Here is a 21,982-nt window from a genome sequence, read left to right as displayed (position 1 = left end):
AAGGTGATTGTCAGGATAGTAACTGTGAAAGAACATCACATTTCCTTCCATATCCTTCTCCAATTCAAGTTTGTCCCTAATTATCTCACCATTGAGAAGGCTATAAACTCTTATTTTCCTTTCTTCCTTACACTCAAGACTGGGATAAAAAATGTAATGTGTCTGTGGAATTCCAGCTGTTACATATACAACCAGGTATCTTGGAGTTGTCTTAGACAGGTCTCTCATCTATGCAGCCTGCTCTCTCTGTAATGAATCTGCCTACATCAAGAAAATAGCTGTTATCCTTAATTCAGTTTATCACATAATAGTTCACTGCATGAAGTTTATGTTACACAAAGCTATACAAAACAACACACACTTCAACAATGCAAAAAGTAGCTCAATTAGTTACAAGCAGCCAGTAGAGAAGGCCAATCTAATAAGATGTAGCCAAACGACTGGGGACTATGTCCTTCCTGAGAGGGATCAGGTTTAAGACATGAAGCATGTTTTGGAATGCTGGGTTTCCCCCATTACAGTATACTCTTCAAGATATAAGGAAATTACATAAATGTCCCAGTGATATTGTTCAGTATTAGGATGAAAGTCTGCAAAAAGCTAACGATTTTTGGACATAAAAAGAAAGAAAGAAGAGGCTTTCAAAGTGCTCCAGCATCAGCAGATAAGCAAATTTTATTTTACTCAGTATTTTTATGTTTTAAAATACCAGTAAACAATCCAACAGAAAACTGTCATTTTGACAATCTTTTTGGATTTTGGATTTTGTAATTCATTCATAACAAAAAACATGTTAAAATAACAAAGCAAACAGAATTTTGTGGCTTTGCTTCTTCAGTGACGAAGTCATAGAGATGAGAACAATTTTCCCTACGTCCCTAATCATATATGATGTTTATTTATTTTATTATTACAAAAATTCTGAAGTATATGTGACAAATGATGGACTTAATTCTTATTTGCAGATGTGTAGTTGCATTAGTAGGTTCATCTCAAAGAAGTTTCATAAATGAACATAGTGGGAATTTGTTTTGGTAATTAGTTAATTTTGGATAATTAGAACAGAGATATTATGTTACCTGTATAAGAGTATTTTGACCATATCTCTTTACCACTGCTTGCATAAATTCGTCAACAAAGTCAGAATATTGGTCTCCTCTTACTCGCTTTTGCCTTAGTCCAATGTAGAGAGGGTCATCAAGCAGTTTCTGTAATAAAGGGCAAAACAAGAATGAAAAGATAGATTCAAGTTTGTCATTTGCCTTCAACAAAAATAAGAAAAATATTTTTTGTCTTACACAAAATATTGTTTTATTTGAGTTGTAAATGAAGATAGATATTCGTTATGGCTGTGAGCAAACTAAAATGGCAAAAATAATTGCTGTGTCAGTCATTATTAGTTTGATTTGTTTTGTCTGTGACAGGGAAATGCAGTAAATGGTGACTGAGAAACCTCTGGTACATTGCTTTGTAGCAATTACACAGAACATTATTATGATTTGCATTGGTGATCAGACAGTGGGTCACATTACAAAATTGTATCCTTCCATAAAAATCACTGCTGTTTCCATAAAATCCAGTGACCCTAAAATGTTAGCTATTTTCTGTGTAATTGCTGGTTTTTATTCTGACAGTCTCTTGCAATTAGTTCATTTGATAAGGCCACAATTTGTTCTAACATTAGGGATAACCAAGAACATAATGACTACTGCCCACCACAAAATTGTATGCTTCCTGGTGGCACTGCAAGTATATGACATAATAAGAAAAGTATATAAGCAGAGAAGAGACACACAGAGAACATTCTAGTGATGATACTGATTGCAAATAACAATATCTAATGACATAAGTGACTCTGACAAGGTTGTTATGATCTGGCACCAGAGAAGAGCATCCTGGAAATGGTGAAGCTGGTTGACCATTAGATGCAGCCATCCTGAGCATCTATGGAAAGTGGTAGAAGAACAGCCAAACCATGAGCAGGTGACAGGATGTTGAACACCCACACCTCATCAGAGACAGTGCCCAGTCCAGGTGGAATTCCAGTGCAGCAGCTGTAGTGACATATGCAGCAGGGCTAACCAAGCACCTATCTGATGACACTCCTTTAATGTAACTGAATACGACCTTGTTGAGCAGACAAGTTGTATGCCACTTTTTGGTCTCTGTTGTCATGTAACTTCAAATATGGCACTAGAAAGAGTTGCATTCAGTTACATTAAAGAAGTGCTATCAGACAAGCACATGGCTAATCATGCACCTTGTGGTGTAACAGTGTTGTATTGGAATCATGTATTAAAGCAGGATTGTTGGTTATCGGTGGCAGATCTGATGTAGTACAATGCTAGTGAAGGCACAAGTGTTTTGGAACACACAATTCAGCATGCATGAGGTTCACTTGCAGAAAACCACCACAATTTCCCATATTGACCTAATGTCATCATAAATTATGATTGCAGTGGGCCCTGGATCACTGAGATTGGATTGTGGATCAGTGGAAAAGTCTCAGATGAATCATGTTTCTTGTTACAGCAGGTTGAATGTCTTATCCAGCTATGCCATCATCCAGGTGAATGGCTACTCAAAATGTGCACCTTGACATGGATGCAGGCTGCTGGGGACAGTATTATGCTATAGGGAACAAGAGATAATGTGGCAGTAACTGAAGGCGCCTTGATAGCTGTGGACTATGTGAACATGGTTGTGGACTACCTGTGCCACTTCATGCTTAATATCTTCCTCTATCATTGTGGCGCCTTTCAGCTGTTCTCACAGGACCAGAATCGTGTGGTCTGAGGAGCAAGATGTCATGGTAATCAAGTTCATGTGGTCTTAACCCAATGGAACACATCCTGGGTGCTATTACATATCCACCCTCTTACCACAAACTATCGGCCTGTAATTTATGGGAATTGCATAACGTATGATTAGACACCTGACATTAGACATACCTCCAGAAATCTACCAAGGACTTATAGAATTCAAGCCATGCAGATCTCTGCTGTACTGCATTCCAAAGGTGGACCAAAAGCTGTTAACCAGGTTGTCATAATGTTGTAGCCCATCAGTTTATGCCAGAGGTCTCAAATGGATATAACAAAATACCATTCACAGCAGGATATCACAGCAGGTATTTGCGTCCTTGATGATTTTGGTTATAACAAAAATTGTCAAGGGTGGATTCAATTGTTTGAGTCTCATTAGAAGAAATTCGCAACCAGTTAAAACACTGTATTTATATAAGAGCATATGTGCACAGCTCCACTACAGCAAGGCTTGCTGTAATGTTTACTGCAGTTTCAGTTAAAACTAAAAACCAAAAACTCTGTATGCACTTCACAGAAAAGTATCAGTCACAGACTTCCCAAATTTGTTCATTCACACCATGGTGCTTGTCAACACCCAGAATAACAGATAATGTATTTGTAAATTGAATGTGCTATAGTTAATAAGTAAATGGTTTTAGTTTGAGTTTAGAGTGCACATGAAATAGATATCAGTCAGTAACTGTGGCTTGTAATTTTACTTGAAGTCGGAAACATATAAATGAAGTCATTGCCTACTTCATGGCTGAATAAATTTTAGTAAATTGCCTTGGAATTGAGCACATGATCTAATAAAAGTGTATAAGAATCTTTTCTCAAATAATCACTGCCTTTTGATCAGAATTACATAATGTGCACCCCTATTTGTTTAGGGATGTTAACCAGAAATGTTCACAGCCATTCCTCACTTATTCAGCTAGAAACATTTCATTTAACTTCATTGTGACAATAAGTGGTTAAATTTCAGTTAAGAGGTAATAGCTGTCCAGCCACAGGGCTGGAAGCTATAAACTGTTAATCTATAGAAATAGTTACTGCCAAACTGTATGAAATAATTAAGGCACCCAAAAACGAAAATCTGTCAAAATTCAGTTTACATTCAAGTAACAGTTACAGTATATTTAACTGTTGTAGTGTTAAAGTTCCTCAGACAGTCTTGGTAAATAAGTTACCTGTGTATTGGTGCCAACATCCAGTGTTACAGGCAAGCACTGGTAGGGTTTAATGCCCGCTAAGGCTGTGTAAAGAGCCAATTTTCCAACAGGGATTCCCATACCATAAGCACCAAGATCACCAAGACCTAAGATCCTTTCTCCATCTGTAACTACTATGGCTCTAACAGAAGATTCAGGCCTAAGGAAAAAATGTGAACTTAACAATAACTCAAAAAGGACATATACAAATTTTCCATTAACTGAAATTCATTATGGAATAATTATACTTACCAGTTTTTGAGTATTTCATACACATGTCCTTTGTCATGAATTGTTATAAACAGTCCTCGTGGTCTCATATAAATTAGACCATAATTCTGACAAGCTAGTCCAACAGTTGGTGTATAGACTATAGGCAATAGGGACTGCACATTATCAGATAATAAATGATAGAAAAGCTTCTCATTGCTGTCCTGTTGACAAACACAGCCACATTATTTACAAGCAGTACAAAAATATAAGCCCTCCATTAGTTCTTCATTAATATGCATGAAATTTATGCAAACATGTGCAGGGATGATTTGATGTGATGTGAATGCTTAATTTTTGACACCTTTCTACCGGTGGTATCTCACTACACCCAAATAATTCTGCACATTGAGGATTAGATCACCTTTCAGTTTTAAAAATATTTTTATCCATACTCCTTTGAGAATACAACTTATTTTCACAAAAGATAGCTGAGTCATTTGGTACCACATACAAAAAGGTGATACCAGTAATTTTAACATTAACTGTAATAGTATGAGATGAGAGAAGGAGATATCTACTTTCTGCAAGCAATATTACAGTGAAGAGAAACTGTTAGCATTCACCAAAAAAAGCTGTGTGTTACAAAAAGCCTAGTGGCTAGACAGTATTTTAATCCCAATTCTCCACCAAAACTCCCAATTCACTGAACCAGTATTTGCCAATTTTCATCTGAGTTGTGCAAAGACAAATAGCAATGAAGTAATAAATAAGCTTTCTCGGTGATCTGTTGACATTTTGAAAAAACAGGACTTCTGCTGGATGTTTGCATCGCTTGCGCACAGTATTTCGATGGTGTATCTTGCTGTCTTCTTCAGGTGCTGCCCAAGAACGGTCCTTGGGCGGATCAAGTCCAGTATTTATGCCTGTAAGGTGCTGGGTATTCCCTAGTTGGTCCGTGCCGCATCAGGTGTTCCTCCTCAGGTCTGCGCCTGCCAGATGCAGCTTCCAGGGTCCTCTCTGGTCACTGGTGTTACCACTGCTGTCCGTGCCTGGCTCAGCCACTCTCTGGGGTCACAGTCATCATCTGTAGTGTCTGGTGCTCTGTATCCTGCCTGTTTCCTTTGTCTCCACTTCTGTTTCTTGCTGGGCACTTCGTAACTGGTCTGCGCCACATCGAGCATTTTGTTTGTGGTCCGCGCACACCAGGCTCAGCTCCTGTGCTCTCCTCTGGTCACTTGTGTTCCAAACGCTTTCTGCACCTGGTGTGGACATCCTCTGGGATTGTGGCGATCATCTGAGGTCTGTCAAAACTGGTCTGTAATGTCGGGTGTTCTGTCTCTTTGCTGTTTCCTCGGTTTCCACTTCTGTCTCTTGCTGGGCATTCCATAATCAGTCCACGCCACATCGAGAGTTCCATTTCTGATCATTGGTGTGCCAACCAACGTCCACGCCTGACTTGGATGTCTTCTAGCATCATGGTCATCATCTCAGGAGTGTCAGGACAAATGTGTAGTGTCTGGTGCTCTGTTTTGTGGCTGTTTTCTAGGTCCCCACTCCTGTTTCTTGTGAAATCTCGATGTGTTTTGCTTTGAGTTTTCAGAAGTTCAAGAGCCAGATCCCAGGCCATGCTGAGCTGTCATGGTTGATGAGATTCTCTGTGATCTTGATCTCAGTGGACTCTTTTATTGCACTGTCCCAATTTCTAGGGGTCTGTGTGACAATCTTGGTGTTGTTGTAGTTCATTGAGTGGCCGAGCTCTAGACAGTGTTCTGCTATGGCTGATTTGGTTGCCTGTCTGAGTTTGGTGTGCCTCTGATATTCTTTACACATGATGTCCACAGCCCTGGTGGTCTGGCCGATGTATGATATCCCACACTCACATGGTATGTTGTAAATACCTGGCTTCTGTAACCTCAGCTCATCCTTTACATTGCCCAACATTATCCCAATCTTAATGGGTGGGAGAAATATGATCTTGATGTCATGTTTCATGAGATTCTGCTGATCTTAGCATAAATTGGTCCAGCATATGGCAAGTATGCCACCCTCTTCACCTCTCCTGGTTCTTCTTCTGGATCCTGTGGTTGACTGGCAGGTTGAAGGGTCTTCTGGATGTCTCTGGATGAGAATCTATTCTTGCTGAACACTGACTGTAAGTGTTCTACTTCTATCGCCAAACTGTCAGGGTCCCACAGAGTACATGCTCTGTGGACTAGAGTTTTTAGCACTCCTTTCTTCTGTGTTGGATGGTGACAGCTGTTGGCTTGCAGGTGTAAGTTAGTGTGCGTTGGTTTGCGGTACACACTGTGCCCAAATGTGCCATCAGCCTTTCTCTTGACTAATACATCGAGGAATGGCAGTTGTCCATCCTTCTCCAGTTCCACTGTGAATGTTATATTTGGGTGGTGTGAATTCGGATGTTCCAAAAAATCATCTAGCTTCTCCCTGCCATGGGGTGAAATGACAAAGTTATCATCCACATATCTAAGAAAAAAGCACTTGGGTTGATATGTGGCTGATGTAAGGGCCTCCTCTTAAAATCTTTCCATGAATAGGTTCGCAACCACTGGTGATAGAGGGCAATCCACCCCTTCCGTTTGCTCATAAAATTGACTCCCTTGTAGGAAGTACGTTGAGGTTAGAACATACCTGAATAAGTCGAGGAGAGCTCCATCGAACCTCTCTCCAATAAGATCGAGTGAGTCGTTCTGTGGTACTTGTATGAAGAGAGAGATCACATCGAAACTGGTCATTCGATCTATTGTTAGCAATATCCTGCTGAAAAATACCTAAAGAAGATGCTGACACCACATGCGGGCAAATGTGTGCACCACATTCAGAACTCAAAGGACTTCTTACAGCAGCTGAGGCAGATACACATTGTGGACTCTGGCATAATGACATAAGTCTGATGGGTTGCTGGGTGAATGGGACAGAAATATGGCTGTATATGTTAAGATGATCAAAGCACACTGGTATCAAGTGAAATTTGTGACTGGATTGAGGACTTTTTGGTAGGAAGGATGCAACATATTATCTTGGATAGAGAGCCATCATCTGATGTTAAAGTAATGCCCCAGAGAAGTGTGTTGGGACCCTTGCTGTTCATATAGTATATTAATGATCTCACAGACACTATTAATAATAAAATCATGCTTTTTGCAGATGATGCAGTTATCTATAATGAAGTACTATCTGAAAGAAGTGGTATAAATATTCGGTCCAACCTTGGTAAGATTTCAAAGTGGTGCAAAGACTGGCAACTTGCTTTAATTGTTTAGAAACGTAAAATTTTGCATTTCAAAAAAAAAAAAAAAAAAAAAAAAAAAAGGGTCCCATGACTATACTATAATATCAATGAGTCACTGTTGGAATTGACCAACTCATACAAATACCGGTGTGTAACACATTGTGGATATGTAAATGGAATGATCATATAGGTTCAGTCATGGGTAAAACAGGTGGTAGACAACTCATACAAATACCGGTGTGTAACACATTGTGGATATGTAAATGGAATGATCATATAGGTTCAGTCATGGGTAAAACAGGTGGTAGACATCAGTTTACTGATAGAATGCTGGGAAAGTGTAATTAATCTACAAAGGAGATTGCTTACAAATCATTCATGCAACCAATTCTAAAATATTGCTCAAGTGTGTGAGACCCATACCAGACAGGCCTAAGAGGGGATATTGGACATATATAGAGAAGGGCAGCAGGAAGGGTCACAGGTTTGTTTAATCTTATTTCTAGCATTAACTCAATGCACTGGGGTGTTGGTTCAAAAAAGAGATATATTCTTCACAATAAATTTCTTTAAGGAATAAATATCTTCAGAGGCAGTAGGCAGTCTCTCCAGTTCCTTGAATGGATGTTTGCAGGGGATTCTTGAGTTCACGGCACAAATAATTTGTGTTACATGTTAGCATGATTTGATGTATAGTCAGGAAAAAAAACCTATATGTCATTACAGAATGCAGTTCTATGGTATGGTCCTTACAAGTACTGAACTGCATATAGTTTTATTTATTTATTTTAGTGACAGGGAATTGGCTAGGAACCATTTATTAATATCCATGAAAATCTCATTAACCTATCATTTCAAAACTGTATATGATTTGGTCTTTATTGCATTGTTTGTATCATCTGCAAACATAACAAACTTGGCATATGGTAATGTTAGTGATGAAAGTTATTGTTAAACACCAGAAAATGTTAGGGCCCTAAGATGGAATAGTGTGGAACACCAAATGCAATTAGTTCCCAATTAGATGATGGTTGGTAGCTTAAAACAGGGCTTTTTTCTTTTTGATCCCTTTTTTCCTGTTAGAGAGACACAATCTGAACCACTTACAGCTTTTCTAGTTAAATCATAATATTCTAATTAACTTAAAAGGATATTGTGATTGACATGCCATGCCATCATTATGGCATAATGGAATGCCAAAACTGGTTGCCTCTGGAACAAATGAGTGAAGAAACTATAGCTGTTGGTTTATGTATTGCCGGTTACAAGTACATTCTTGCTGTATGTATAAGTAAACTTCTCAATATACAAACCCATATATCCAAACTGTGTCTTTGACTTTGTCATATTTGTAATCAATGAAAGTAATCACTTTTTGAAAATATAATGTAATTGGATGGATAAAACATATATTCACCAAGTGGCACCAGGAGAACACACATATGAAGGTATTAAAATGTGCTGACTTTTGACAGAAGTGTTGAAGGGGAAGGAAGAGTGGTGAAAGAAAAAGGCTGTTGAGGTTTAGGTAATGGGGACAAATTGGAAAAGTCATCTAGAACCCCAGGTTAAGGGGGACTTACTGGACAGGATAAGAAGGAAAGAATGATTGTTGGGGACTGCACCAGACAAGATTTGTAAACCAGATAACCTAAAGGTAAGAGCCTATCTGCCCAGTCAGATTATTATTTATAGTCAGATGGTTAAAAAGCCAACTGTATGTTACTTTTTCTAAAATTTTTAGGAATTCTGGAAAAAGTGAAACTGGATTGATATTTGTCCATATTTTTTCTTTTCTTATACAAAGGCTTAACTTCAGTGTATTTCAACCACTGAGAAAAAATGAACAATGAAAAGTCCTGGCTATCTTTTCTATATTGTTGTTGATTACGCAAATAACTTAATATGTTACTAAATCCAGAAGAACACTCTTTATTAACTTTGGTGATATATTATCATAACTACAAGAAATTTTTATTTTAAAGACCTTGTGGTGGCCTTTACTTCTACAGGTGCAGCATGGGCCATATTCATATTACTGTAGTTGTTTGTAAAGGCTGGTCTGAGATATTCCACAGTAGCATCTGCTTAACATAAAACCTCATGTTTTTAGTAACAGCTATTAAATGCTTGTTAAAAAGTTTTGCAATACTGCACACATCTGTTATCAGTGTATCATTTACTCTCAACTGTGTCTACTTCTCTTTATCTCTGGTTCTGCCACTCTCCTCTTTCAATATATCCCGTATAGCTTTCATCTTGTTACCTGTTGTAGCTACACTTTTCTTGTCTTTTCTTGTAACGTATTTGATCTGATGTCTGTATTACACCTGCTCTCTTCACTATTTTGCAGTATGTCTTGTAATGAGATATAGTATCATCATCAGAGGTGTTTCTGATTGACAGGTTCAGTTTCCTGTATGTCTTACAAGATAACTTTTATTTCTTGAGTCATTTATGGCTTTTCACAGATTATGCTCCAATGTTGGTTACTTTTGTAGGAAAGAACTTTCAAATGAGGTAAGGACTTTATGAATAAAAGTGTGGTAGTTTTCATTCATGAGCACAGTATCACTCCAGCTCATGTCTTTGAGTAGCTTCCTAAAAGAATCAACTTTTGGCTTACTCTTGAACACAGGCTTAGTAGATTTTATATCCCAATCAGTATTAACATTCAACAAAAGGAACTGAATGTCATGATCTGAGAGTCCATTGAGTTGTTTTGTAATATAATTCTGTTCATTAGATCTTTCTATATAGATATAATTAATGGCTGTTTTTGAACAATTAACTACCCTAGTTGGAAAGTTGAATGATAATGTTACTGACCTTATAGGAAGAGTTTTTTTTAGAAAATCTACAATAAAATCAACAGAAACTTTTTTTCTTGTTTTCAGTTACAGTTACCTATCATGAAACGTATAGTAAAACTTGCTCAAAAACGAATTGCTTGAGACTAAAATAATTTTCCAAATTGGCCAGGTTTCCACATTACACAAAACTCACTGGGACATGTAAAATTTGTCAGGTATCATGAACAAAAGTACAGTAAACAATTTTAATTATGCATATACTGTATTTATGTACCTTCACTTCAGCATCGTAGATGTTCATTTACTGTATATTGGACAATACAACACTGGACTATTACACTATTTGATAAATAACAAGGCATTTCTATATTTTACTCAAATTTTAAATTTGTATATTATTGTATGTACATACATATTATTTCCATGTTTATTTGCTTTACATTTCACTTTTTTTGCCACATAACAAGGAGGGACACTTGTTTTAATTTTCTGTTCAAAACTGTTTTTTCTAGGCAATTTTTTTGTACCATACAATAGTTCCAAAAAGTTCTTCAGGCATATTAATTTTTCTAGGGACATCATTTTGCTCCTCTTTTCCCTCCTTTGTTTCTTCTCCATCATTCTCTGTTTTGTGGATTTCTATTAAATCTGTTGCTGAAGTGAAAGTGGAGTGAGTTGACAGAAAGTCATCACTTAGAATGTAATCATATGCACTACATGAAACGTCTTGCATTTTCATGAATTCACCAATGGCTACTGCATTTTCTTGAACTTTGGTGGCCACAGAAACATCTTTTCTTGACCCCCAAAACTTGCTTTGTTGAAGCACTGGGTGATAGTTTCTGGTTTTATTTCCTTTACTGCCAAGCCAATCCAATTTACTGCATCCAGTACAGAAACTGACAGTACAAGAGCAAATGCACTTTCAGCTTCTTCGACACTAAGAATAAGAGATTGCATCAGTAATCAGCTATAATGACACTTGAATGTGTAAATAACCTGCTGGTCCATAGGTTGTGTGGGGCTGGTTGAATCTGGAGGCAAACAAGCCAATTTCACGTTTGATAACGTTAATTTTGAGTGGCAGGTTGCATTGTCTAGGAAAAGGAGAACTTGGTGATTTCCTTTTTTCATTTTGGCATTGAACGAACCCAGCCATTCTTTCATAAGACACTCACTATCCATGCTTCTTTATAGCTTTGCAATGTGACTGGAAGCTTATAGACATCTATATATTTGAAATAATGCTGTTTTGCCTCCTTTGAAATCGCCAGTGGCTTCTCAATTTCACCTAACATGTTTCCACACAGCAGTACAGTGAGTCTTTCCTTGGACATTTTTCAGTCGGTCCACTTTTCATCTCTAAATGCAAGTGATTTTGAAGGCAGCACACAATAAAACAGTCCCATTTCATCAGTATTGAAAACGTCTTTCTGGTCATAATTCACAATTAAGTTGGACAGTAGTGTCTTCCATTCTGTTGTCACACTTTCCTGCACATCCTTAGCTTTCCCACACACCTCACTCCACATGATGTTCTGCTAGATTTGAAACTGACCAGCCATCCTGTGGATGCTTTCATCCATAATTCCAAGCTCTTTAGCAACTTTCAGAGCCTCACTCTGCAACATGGGTCCAGATAAAGGTAAGGTTTTTGCCGACGCACTTACAAACCATTCCCACGATATTTCGTTAATTTCTTTATTTCCGGTCTTCTTTGCCTTTCTTTTCATCTGCCTGTTCCCTTTCATCCATTTGTCCTAAATCTTATCCACACCAGCAGCGCTGCACTGTGCTGGACCTCTTTTCTTGGTTTTGTGCCACTTAATAGTGTTGTTAAAAGTAATGTCCTTGTAGAATCATGAATAACTAATGAACTGCAATACAGTAGTACTGTATAGGCTCTTTTCCACATTATACAATGAATTATTAAGTATGTTCTAAGATTAGCACTCCGTTTCCAAGTTGGGCACGTTCCGCTTTACACAAAAAATCAGCATATAAAAGTGCATTGAATGCATTGGGACTGAAATACTTGTATGGTTTGGGCAGATTTCTGAATTATACATGTGCCGATTTGAGCAAGCTTTACTGTATTATAAAATATTACTCCTGTTGCTTATGCTTCAACATGCTGCTCTGACCAAAATTTATCAGCTTTAGGATAATTCCTCATGAATGTGACAAGTATTCCTTTCTCCATTTCTGCTCTACAAAAGTGAGGTGCTAACCTAAATCCTGTGACACAATTAATTGATAACTAAAGACAATAACTGAAGGAATATAGTGTGTAATATCTTTTGTACTAGTGTCTCTGTCTTCCTGTCTTTCGCTTTACTTCCTTGTGGTTGATACATTTGTAATGTCTTGTACCATATGCGTCTGCAAATGTGCAATAATAAACTGAAATATTTCAGTACTAACATGTAGGTACTGCTGTTATTGTTGTGAATCAACATTTCCCTCAAGTGGTGACTCTGCAGAAAGTTGTGGATCACAAGAACTAGCCAAATGTGAATTTACAGTGCCGGGTACACAAAACACCATCTTGCTGGAACAATTATTAAAATGTCACAATGTAGAACAATTAATCTTAGTTCTCATGTCCTTCTAACTTACAGACATTTGCTGGAATTTTCGGTAATATGCAACTCACAAACATTTCAACATTGTACCTTCCACACTGCATAGAAAAATCATAATTCCAGCAGTCAAATCTATGGTTTAAAGTGCTGGAGCTCTCATTTTTCAATTTGTACTCACCACTGGTGCTTTGGATGCTCAAACTCTATTTTTACTGTCAGACATTATTTGAGGCACACTCAGTATGTGCAAATACGAACTTCTGAAAGAGCAAGTGCTTTGCTGTGTTTGGAAATCAAGACACCTACATATTCAACAAGAGTTATATTGGTGACAGATACCCATTAGAATTTTGGTGTCACCTTCAAACATTGGTTGCAAAAGCTGAAGGTTCAGATGCAACCCTACAACATGTGTGATTTAATAAACTCCCATTTGCAGTTAAAGGCACAATAATTTCTATTAGCAGTGATAACTTGTCTTCGCCTTAAATATTGATGACAATGTGTGGCTTCTCTAATCTGTAATGACAATAATATGTTAGCTTCACTGGATGCAGCAAGAGGGTACCAGCTTCTGCTAGCAGAACAAATCCATGCAATGCAGTAAGACATGAGTGCTCCCAAGTAACAGCTCAAAGAAACAATGACCAAAAGACTGTTTCACAACTGCTCAAAGACAACACCTGCTGCAGCAAGTGCTGCAGTGCCTACAAACAAACTACAGACTGGCGATGGTAATGAGTGTATTTTTGCTCTCATACAAGGATGTGCATTTCTCCTTGCTCTTTTGAAGAACAACAGTTTAGATGCAGCTGGTTACTATTCCAATTAGTGCCTAACTGCCAACAACCACAAGACTCATGTTTGTGGTTCTTCACAGCTTTCCAAGGCTCTTGCCGACAAGCATGATCGACAAATGGCGAATGCCAAATCTGTCACACCCAGCATTGGCAATGTAAATATTTCTGAAACACAAAGTTCCAAGAAATTTTGTTCAACCATGTCGCATATGTCACAGAAACTTGTGTTTCCAGAAAGTATGTCAAAATACAAATAATTTTTCCTTCAGTTGGTGACAGACACACAAGAGTTGGTATGAACATACATCCATTGTGATATTCAGTGTAGACTACAGTTCCTTATTTTTGTAAATCTATTATTTTTTATTTTGCTAATATTTGCCTCAAGCTGTAAATTAAGTTAAATGAACTCATAACCACTCTAAAACAAAAATATACTTTTTTCTATAGTATTTATATTGTGTTCTTGAAAAATAAATGTGGAAAGATATTTTCTCTCCAAAATTTTCATATATGTAGCCATGATTTCTGGTGAACGTTGGCCTGCTTGAAGTCACTGACATATAAACCACATCTAACTGAGAAAATAAAAAGTTTATATGATGATTTGTTATGGACACACATTGCCAGACTACATGATGGAAGACAAGTCCTGAATTTATGTCACAAATGGGTACTTGGAAATAATGAGAAATAAAAATGCCTAAGGATCTACTAACTTTAGTATACTTAGCTCTTAGTATTAGTTGATAAAATCTGATAGGTTTGAACTGTGATTTCTGTTTCAATTTATTTTCATTCACAAGACGGTTTATGGAGAAACAGCAAAGCGAAAATCATTTTTCTGATATTCTATCAAGTTTGGAAGATTAGGCCACTACCTTCGATTCAAGAAGTGAAAATTGTTTCCTTTATGCTGCCAGTTTTGCATTTCTTAGAATCTTCAAAAAAATGGTATTACTTCTGACATATTTAGGTTTATAAATATAGTAAATATATAATACTGCTCAATAGATACAATAAATTACACTACATAATTATAATATCATCAACAGTGAATACAAAAGGTATTATCTAGACTGCTTACCTGAAGTCCCATTAAGTATCTGTACTTGCTCAGGTCATCAGTGCACTGCTCCACATTAAGCATGCACAGAGCCATTTGCTCATCATGGGTTTTGATGCGTGGAGGCAGCAGACCATGGATTCCTAGCAGTTGTCTTTCCATCAATTCAAAAGCCATACCCTGGAAATATTTAAAATGGTTTAATGATGTTGAGTTAGTCATGTTTAGCTTCTGTGATGTGGTGAATGTATCAGAAAATGTGATGGAATTTAAAGTATAATTTCAGTTACAAGTTAAAAATCTGAGTTTTTGGTTTATATCTACCTTCAAACAAGTCGCCACTGTAACTGAGTACTGTAGATAATTTTTCTCAAAATCAATTATATGATTTGTTTTGTTTCATTTCTTAGATGCTCATAACAAATGTCTGTATAAGGGTACACTTTCCGTTTTCTGTACTTTGCAACCATAGGAGACCTTTCCACCAGGCATGTTGTGAACTATCAAGCTTTTCTTGTCTATTCAGTTCTATCTATAATGTTTCTATGTTTGGCACTGTCTTTATCCTACAGTGAAAACCAGAGCATTTTACTGTGCTTACTTAACAATAACATTACATCTGGAATGAACATTACACCTGCATACACCTAAATGTAAATTTACGTAAGTGCATAGTACAATCAAAGCAATTTTCACACTCAGAATGGAGGTTATGTGTGATTATGGTTGACAGTAATTTATTTTTATTCAGGTTGTTCCATTAAATAGGTTGTGGATTAGCATGATAACACAGTTGTATTACTCAGGCAATGATATGTGAAAGGTTGGAGGCAGGAGAGGGGTTGGGGTGGATGGCTAGTGGCTCAGAGAGTGGTAGCTGGTTTTCCAGCTAGGAACAGTATTGTTCACTCATTCCAGTTCAGGGTGATATTGTATTGAGTGATGAGGGGTGCACTCCTTTGTAGATGATTCTTGGGGGGGGGGAGAGGATTGGGAGTGTGTCAGGATATGGCACAGGAAATCTGTTTGCAGGCTAGGTTTGAAGGGTGGTGCCTGTCTCTGAAAGCCTTTATGACACTTTTATCTCCATGACCACAGAGGGGAAAAACTTGTTGATGAGCCACTTGTAGTGATGGACAACACTTTATTTATTAATTCAGTAATCGTGGAACATCAGTTATAGAAGGATAAAGAGTTAATCCTTGGTGACAAGAACAAAATAAAGAGTAACGACTAGATAACAAGATATAAGATTACACTGCACCCAAAAGTAAGAAGGTTCAATCAGAGTCTAGGTTTGATCATTGAAGTAGGGTTGTCTCACACTGTCTGTATGTGTGGAGCCCCATGAGGCAGCAATTGGTAGAGAACTGGGTGCACCTGGCAATGGCCGTGCTTGTGAAGTCTTGTGTTTGTTTTCCAGTGGCTGAGTTACAGTGAAATAGTCATCAGAAGGCTGAATATGGCACAGTAAAGCTGAATTATTCAGAGGTACCACATCAGCACATTACAGAGACCTTCAGCTTGAGCCATTAGAGAGGTGGAGGTCAACATCCAAGAAAGTGGCACATTGGTTTGAGGAGTTCCAAGTGAAGCAGATGGGAGAAAGGTGTTGAGATTCTGTAGGACTGAGGATAGGATGTCTTGGCCTTGAGTCCAGATCATGGAGATATCACCAATGAACCTGAACCAGACTAGGGTTTGGGAGATTCCCTCTAGATGACCCAGAAACTTGGCAAAAGAAGGTGCCATGCAGGTCCCATGGCTGTGCCATGGATTTCACATCAGTGGCAAAGTAGTTTGGTGTAGGATTTTATTGGTAAGGTGTATACGGAATGAGGTAGTGACTTTGGAGTCTGAGGGATGTTGGGGCAGGTAGAGTTCAGTAGCAGGAAGGCCACGAGTGTGACAGATGTTGGTGAATAGGGAGGTGGCATCAACAGTGATAAGTAGGGTTCCACTTATAAAGGAACAACATCTCTGTCACCCAATACCATCCTGTACTGGAACAGCTTAACCATACCCTTCATTAGAGCTTTGATTATCTATCCTCATCCTATCAAATGAGCCACATCCTACCCAAGATCCCTCCCACCCCACCTAAAGTGGTGTTCTGTCACCTACCCAAACTACACAACATCCTAGTCCATCCCTAAGCTACTCTCACTCCCAACCCCTTGCCACAGTGATCACATCCCTGTGGAAGGACCAGGTGCAAGAAGTGACCAGTCCAACGACCCTACACTTAATACTTCAGTCCGGTCACAGGATTATCCTACTCCAACAGGGGCTGGGCTACCCGTGAAAGCATCCATCTCCTACACCAACTCTGCTGCAAACACTGCACAGCTTATTACCAGCTAGTTGTCCACCAGGATGAGTAGCCACCACCACATCACCAAACTGTTTCCAAGATCAAAGTTGTGCCACACAACATGCAGATGAGCATAACATGCTCAATTTCAATGTCTGGCGCACAACTCAGGCCACCTGAATCCTTTCATACATCACCAGCTTCTCTGAACTACAAAACTGGAAGTTATCCTTGCAACATATCCTTTGCTCCCCTAATCATCTTTGTCTCATTCTCTGGTAACCCACTGTCCCCACACCCTCCACCCAAAAGTTTTCACTTCTTCTGTCCTATCACCCCTCTCAGTTCATGTAACCTTCAATGTCTCTGGCACCCATTCATCACATGCCTAGCTTGTGTATCTGCCACCCCTCCCTCCCATATTTCTAGCTGGCAAAGTGGCTGTCTGTCTCCAACCACTGGCCAGCTGTCCTGACCCTTCTTCCTGCCTCTTTCCTATCTCTCACTGAACACACCCCATCTGACACAATCCAACACCCCCCAGCCTAGTTCTCCTACTGAATGGCACTGGCATTCTTCATCTACCTGGTACCATGTATTGTCACAGGCAAGCATGTGCATGTGCATGTGTGTGTGTGTGTGCGTGTGCGTGCGCGCGTGTGTGTGTGTGTGTATGCATGTGTGTGTGTGTGTGTGTGTGTGTGTGTGTGTGTGTGTGTGTGTGTGTGTGTATAGTTTGTATTTGTACTCTAGCTTGAAAATGGATTACTCTAGAGGCAAGTATTTTTTGTGTATGCCTGCTGATAACTCAACAACTCTGCTTCTCAGGGCGCAGTTCCTTTACTCCGAAGTATGTACATTCTACCATAACTTTCCAATTACAGCACATATGTTAAAGATGTACAACTATATACAAATTGTACCAGTACAGTTAAAGTAAGAAACTGAGTTTCACAGTTTTACCAGTCAGAAAAGAAATGTGACAAATGTATTCAATGACACTGACTGATTTAGAATCTACTTGGAGGAACACTTAAGAGATGGATCAAAACTGGAAAACTCACAGAAGATAAAACGTAATATCCACTCCTCTTCACTGATAATCAGGGTCTTGTAATTGGGGATAAAGACAACACATGTGAAATGCTGTGATATCTGAAGCAAGTACTGTTATCCCTTATCATAAGCACAATTCATATAAATAACAAAATAGACTAATGAAAAGAGCAATAAGATGACACTGTTCTCTGGAACGCCAGTATAACAAAAAGGATGACGCAAAGTTCCTGTAAATCCATTGTTGAGAGTGTTGCTAGGTGTGGTGCAAAGATATGGGATTTGGAAATTTGACAGAAAGTGAATCTACTGGCATTAGCAATAGACTTTTGGAGAAGAAGTTGTAGCGTTTCAATGGTGAACCATATTCAGAATAATAGAAAGACTATGGGATCCAGAAAGATGACACTTCATGCAATAGAAACAAACCAGCTATTATGGATCAGTTATCAAGAAAGGATGAATGTTGATGGGTGGCAAAATGAATTCTGTAAGGAACTCCACAGTATTGTAAATAACTATATAAGCATTACCCTAATGTGCTACTGCTCGAAAATTTTTGAGAACATTTTGGAGAGACTAGTCCAGAGAACAGCAGAAAAGCAGCTGAGAAAAGAAGAATGTGATTTCTGCCCAGGAGGATCCACAGTAGGTCTCATATCTGCAGTGAGACAGCTGCTGGTACACCATCATGATTATGCAAGGGACCTACTTATAGTGTTCCTTAATTTAGGAGTCATTGTATGATACTATGTCCAGAACTAAAGTTTAGGAATCACTATGAATAAAAGAGACAGAGAAGGAAACTGTATCCATAAAAGAATTGTACTTTGGAAGAAATGAGCGAGAGTAGGAAGAGGGAAAGCAGATGGTCAGAATAAAGGAAGTGCATTACTTATGCTACTTTTCGTGGCGATGATGGATGATATAACGATACATGTGGCAAGAAAGATTGGAGTTGGGGTGACAGCAAAGTTGTTTGCTGTTGATTTGATGGTATTGAGGAGTAACAAGGAGAAAGTACAGAAGCAATCAAATGTTTGGTAAGAAGTTATGCAAGAATATGGCCTAAAATTTAATGCAAAGTGATCTGACCTGATCGTCACAACTAGAAAAGAGAATATATCCATAGCAAACATGAGGCTGGGCAGGAAGCAGCTGAAAACATTGGAAAGTTTCAAGAATCTCTGGAATATAATCCAGGAAAATGGAAAAACTAACCAACAGTAAGTGATCTTGCAGGACAACCTGATAACTTTACGAGAAATGTGAGAGGAATGATGGGTGACAAACAAGTCCCTCAGAAAACTAAGAGGGTGATATACCAAATATTAGACAGCAGTTTTGTTTTATGCTGCAAAAACATGAGTCTTGAAGGAAAGGGAAAAAAGTAAGGTGTTGGTAAGTCTGACAAAAATAGAGAAGATGAGAAGTGAAAGGGTTACAGAGATTATAAATGAGAAACCCTTCCATACAAGAGAATATTGTGAAAAGAAAATTAAAATGGTGTGGGGACCCTCACTGTTGTTGTTGTTGTTGTTGTGGTCTTCAGTCCTGAGACTGGTTCGATGCAGCTCTCCACGCTACTCTATCCTGCACAAGCTTCTTCATCTCCCAGTACCCACTGCAACCTACATCCTTCTGAATCTGCTTGGTGTATTCATATCTTGGTCTCCATCTACAATGTTTACCCTCCACGTAAATGGTGATCCCTTAATGCCTCAGAACATGTCCTACCAACCGATCCCTTCTTCTAGTCCAGTTGTGCCACAAAATTCTCTTCTCCCCAATCCTATGCAACACCTCCTCAATAGTTATGTGATCTACCCATCTAATCTTCAGCATTTCTCTGTACCACCACATTTCGAAAGATTCTATTCTCTTCTTGTCTAAACTATTTATCGTCCATGTTTCACTTCCATTCATGGCTACACTCCATACAAATACTTTCAGAAACGACCTCCTCACACTTAAATCTATACTCGATATTAACAAATTTCTCGTCTTCAGAAACACTTTCCTTGCCATTGCCAGTCTACATTTTATATTCTCTCTATTTTGACCATCATCAGTTATTTTGCTCCCCAAACAGCAAAACTCTTTTACTACTTTAAGTGTCTCATTACCTAATCTAATTCCGTCAGCATCACCCGACTTAATTCGACTATATTCCATTATCTTCGTTTTGCTTTTGTTGATGTTCATCTTATATCCTCCTTTCAAGACACTGTCCATTCCGTTCAACTGCCCTTCCAAGTCCTTTGCTGTCTCTGACAGAATTACAATGTCATCGGCAAACCTCAAAGTTTTTATTTCTTCTCCATGGGTTGTAATACCTACACCAAATTTTTCTTTTGTTTCCTTTACTGCTTGCTCAATATACAGATTGAATAACATCGGGGAGAGGCTACAACCCTGTCTCACTCTCTTCCCAACCACTGCTTCCCTTTCGTGCCCCTCAACTCTTATAACTGACCTCTGGTTTCTGTACAAATTGTAAATAGCCTTTCGCTCCCTGTATTTTACCCCTGCCACCTTTAGAATTTGAAAGAGAGTATTCCAGTCAACATTGTCAAAAGCTTTCTCTAAGTCAACAAGTGCTAGAAACACAGGTTTGCCTTTCCTTAATTTTTCTTCTACGATAAGTTGTAAGGTCAGTATTGCCTCACGTGTTCCAGTATTTCTACAGAATCCAAACTGATCTTCCCCGAGGTCGACTTCTACCAGTTTTTCCAATCGTCTATAAAGAATTCGCATTAGTATTTTGCAGCTGTGGCTTATTAAACTGACAGTTTGGTAATTTTCAGATCTGTCAACACCTGCTTTCTTTGGGATTGGAATTATTATATTCTTCTTGAAGTCTGAGGCTATTTCGCCTGTCTCATACATCTTGCTCACCAGATGGTAGAGTTTTGTCAGGACTGGCTCTCTCAAGGCCATCAATAGTTCTAATGGAATGTTGTCTACTCCCGGGGCCTTGTTTCAACTCAGGTCTTTCAGTGCTCTGTCAAACTCTTCACGCAGTATCGTATCTCCCATTTCATCTTCTTCTACATCCTCTTCCATTTCTATAATATTGTCCTCAAGTACATCACCCTTGTATAGACCCTCTATATACTCCTTCCACCTTTCTGCTTTCCCTTCTTTGCTTAGAACTGGGTTTCCATCTGAGCTCTTGATATTCATACAAGTGGTTCTCTTTTCTCCAAAGGTTTCCTTAATTTTCCTGTAGGCAGTATCTATCTTACCCCTAGTGAGATAAGCCTCTACATCCTTACATTTATCCTCTAGCCATCCCTGCTTAGCCATTTTGCACTTTCTGTCGATCTCATTTCTGAGACATTTGTATTCCTTTTTGCCTGCTTCTGTTTCTGCATTTTTATATTTTCTCCTTTCATCAATTAAATTCAGTATTTCTTCTGTTACCCAAGGATTTCTACTAGCCCTCATCTTTTTACCTACTTGATCCTCTGCTGCCTTCACTACTTCATCCCTCAAAACTACCCATTCTTCTTCTATTGTATTTCTTTCCCCCATTCCTGCCATTTGTTCCCTTACGCTCTCCCTGAAACTCTGTACAACTTCTGGTTTAGTCAGTTTATCCAGGTCCCATCTCCTTAAATTCCCACCTTTTTGCAGTTTCTTCAGTTTTAATCTCCCCACCAATGGCAAGGTCCAAGGTTCATGGGGGCAGGGGGGGAGATTAACATTAATAATAATAATTCTAAATATTAATTAAAATTTCATAACACAAAGTGGATATGTAATTTTTTAACACGAAATGTAGAATGTCAAGACTTTGTTAAAAAAGAAAAGAAAAAAAAGTCAACCTACAATTCAGATTGTTTGCCTAGAAATCTGATTTTC

The 21,982-nt window shown here is 38.4% G+C and overlaps 1 protein-coding gene across 1 annotated transcript in view; it reads right to left on the bottom strand.

Moving 5' to 3' along the window:
• Positions 1-21,982, bottom strand: part of LOC126457139 (NADP-dependent malic enzyme-like) — a 115,979-nt gene that overhangs the window by 71,914 nt on the left and 22,083 nt on the right. The window contains exons 2-5 of the mRNA XM_050093207.1: positions 14,767-14,925; positions 4,271-4,452; positions 3,998-4,178; positions 1,080-1,208 (exon numbers count right to left, since the gene is read on the bottom strand). Of these exons, the coding sequence (XP_049949164.1) occupies positions 1,080-1,208; positions 3,998-4,178; positions 4,271-4,452; positions 14,767-14,925 (651 nt within the window). The remainder of the gene's footprint in view (positions 1-1,079; positions 1,209-3,997; positions 4,179-4,270; positions 4,453-14,766; positions 14,926-21,982) is intronic.

This window comes from Schistocerca serialis, chromosome 2, assembly GCF_023864345.2.
Source record: "Schistocerca serialis cubense isolate TAMUIC-IGC-003099 chromosome 2, iqSchSeri2.2, whole genome shotgun sequence".
Classification (NCBI taxonomy): Eukaryota; Metazoa; Arthropoda; class Insecta; order Orthoptera; family Acrididae; genus Schistocerca; species Schistocerca serialis.
Note: the sequence above shows the minus strand (reverse complement) of the source record. Positions and strands in the feature narration are given on the sequence as shown.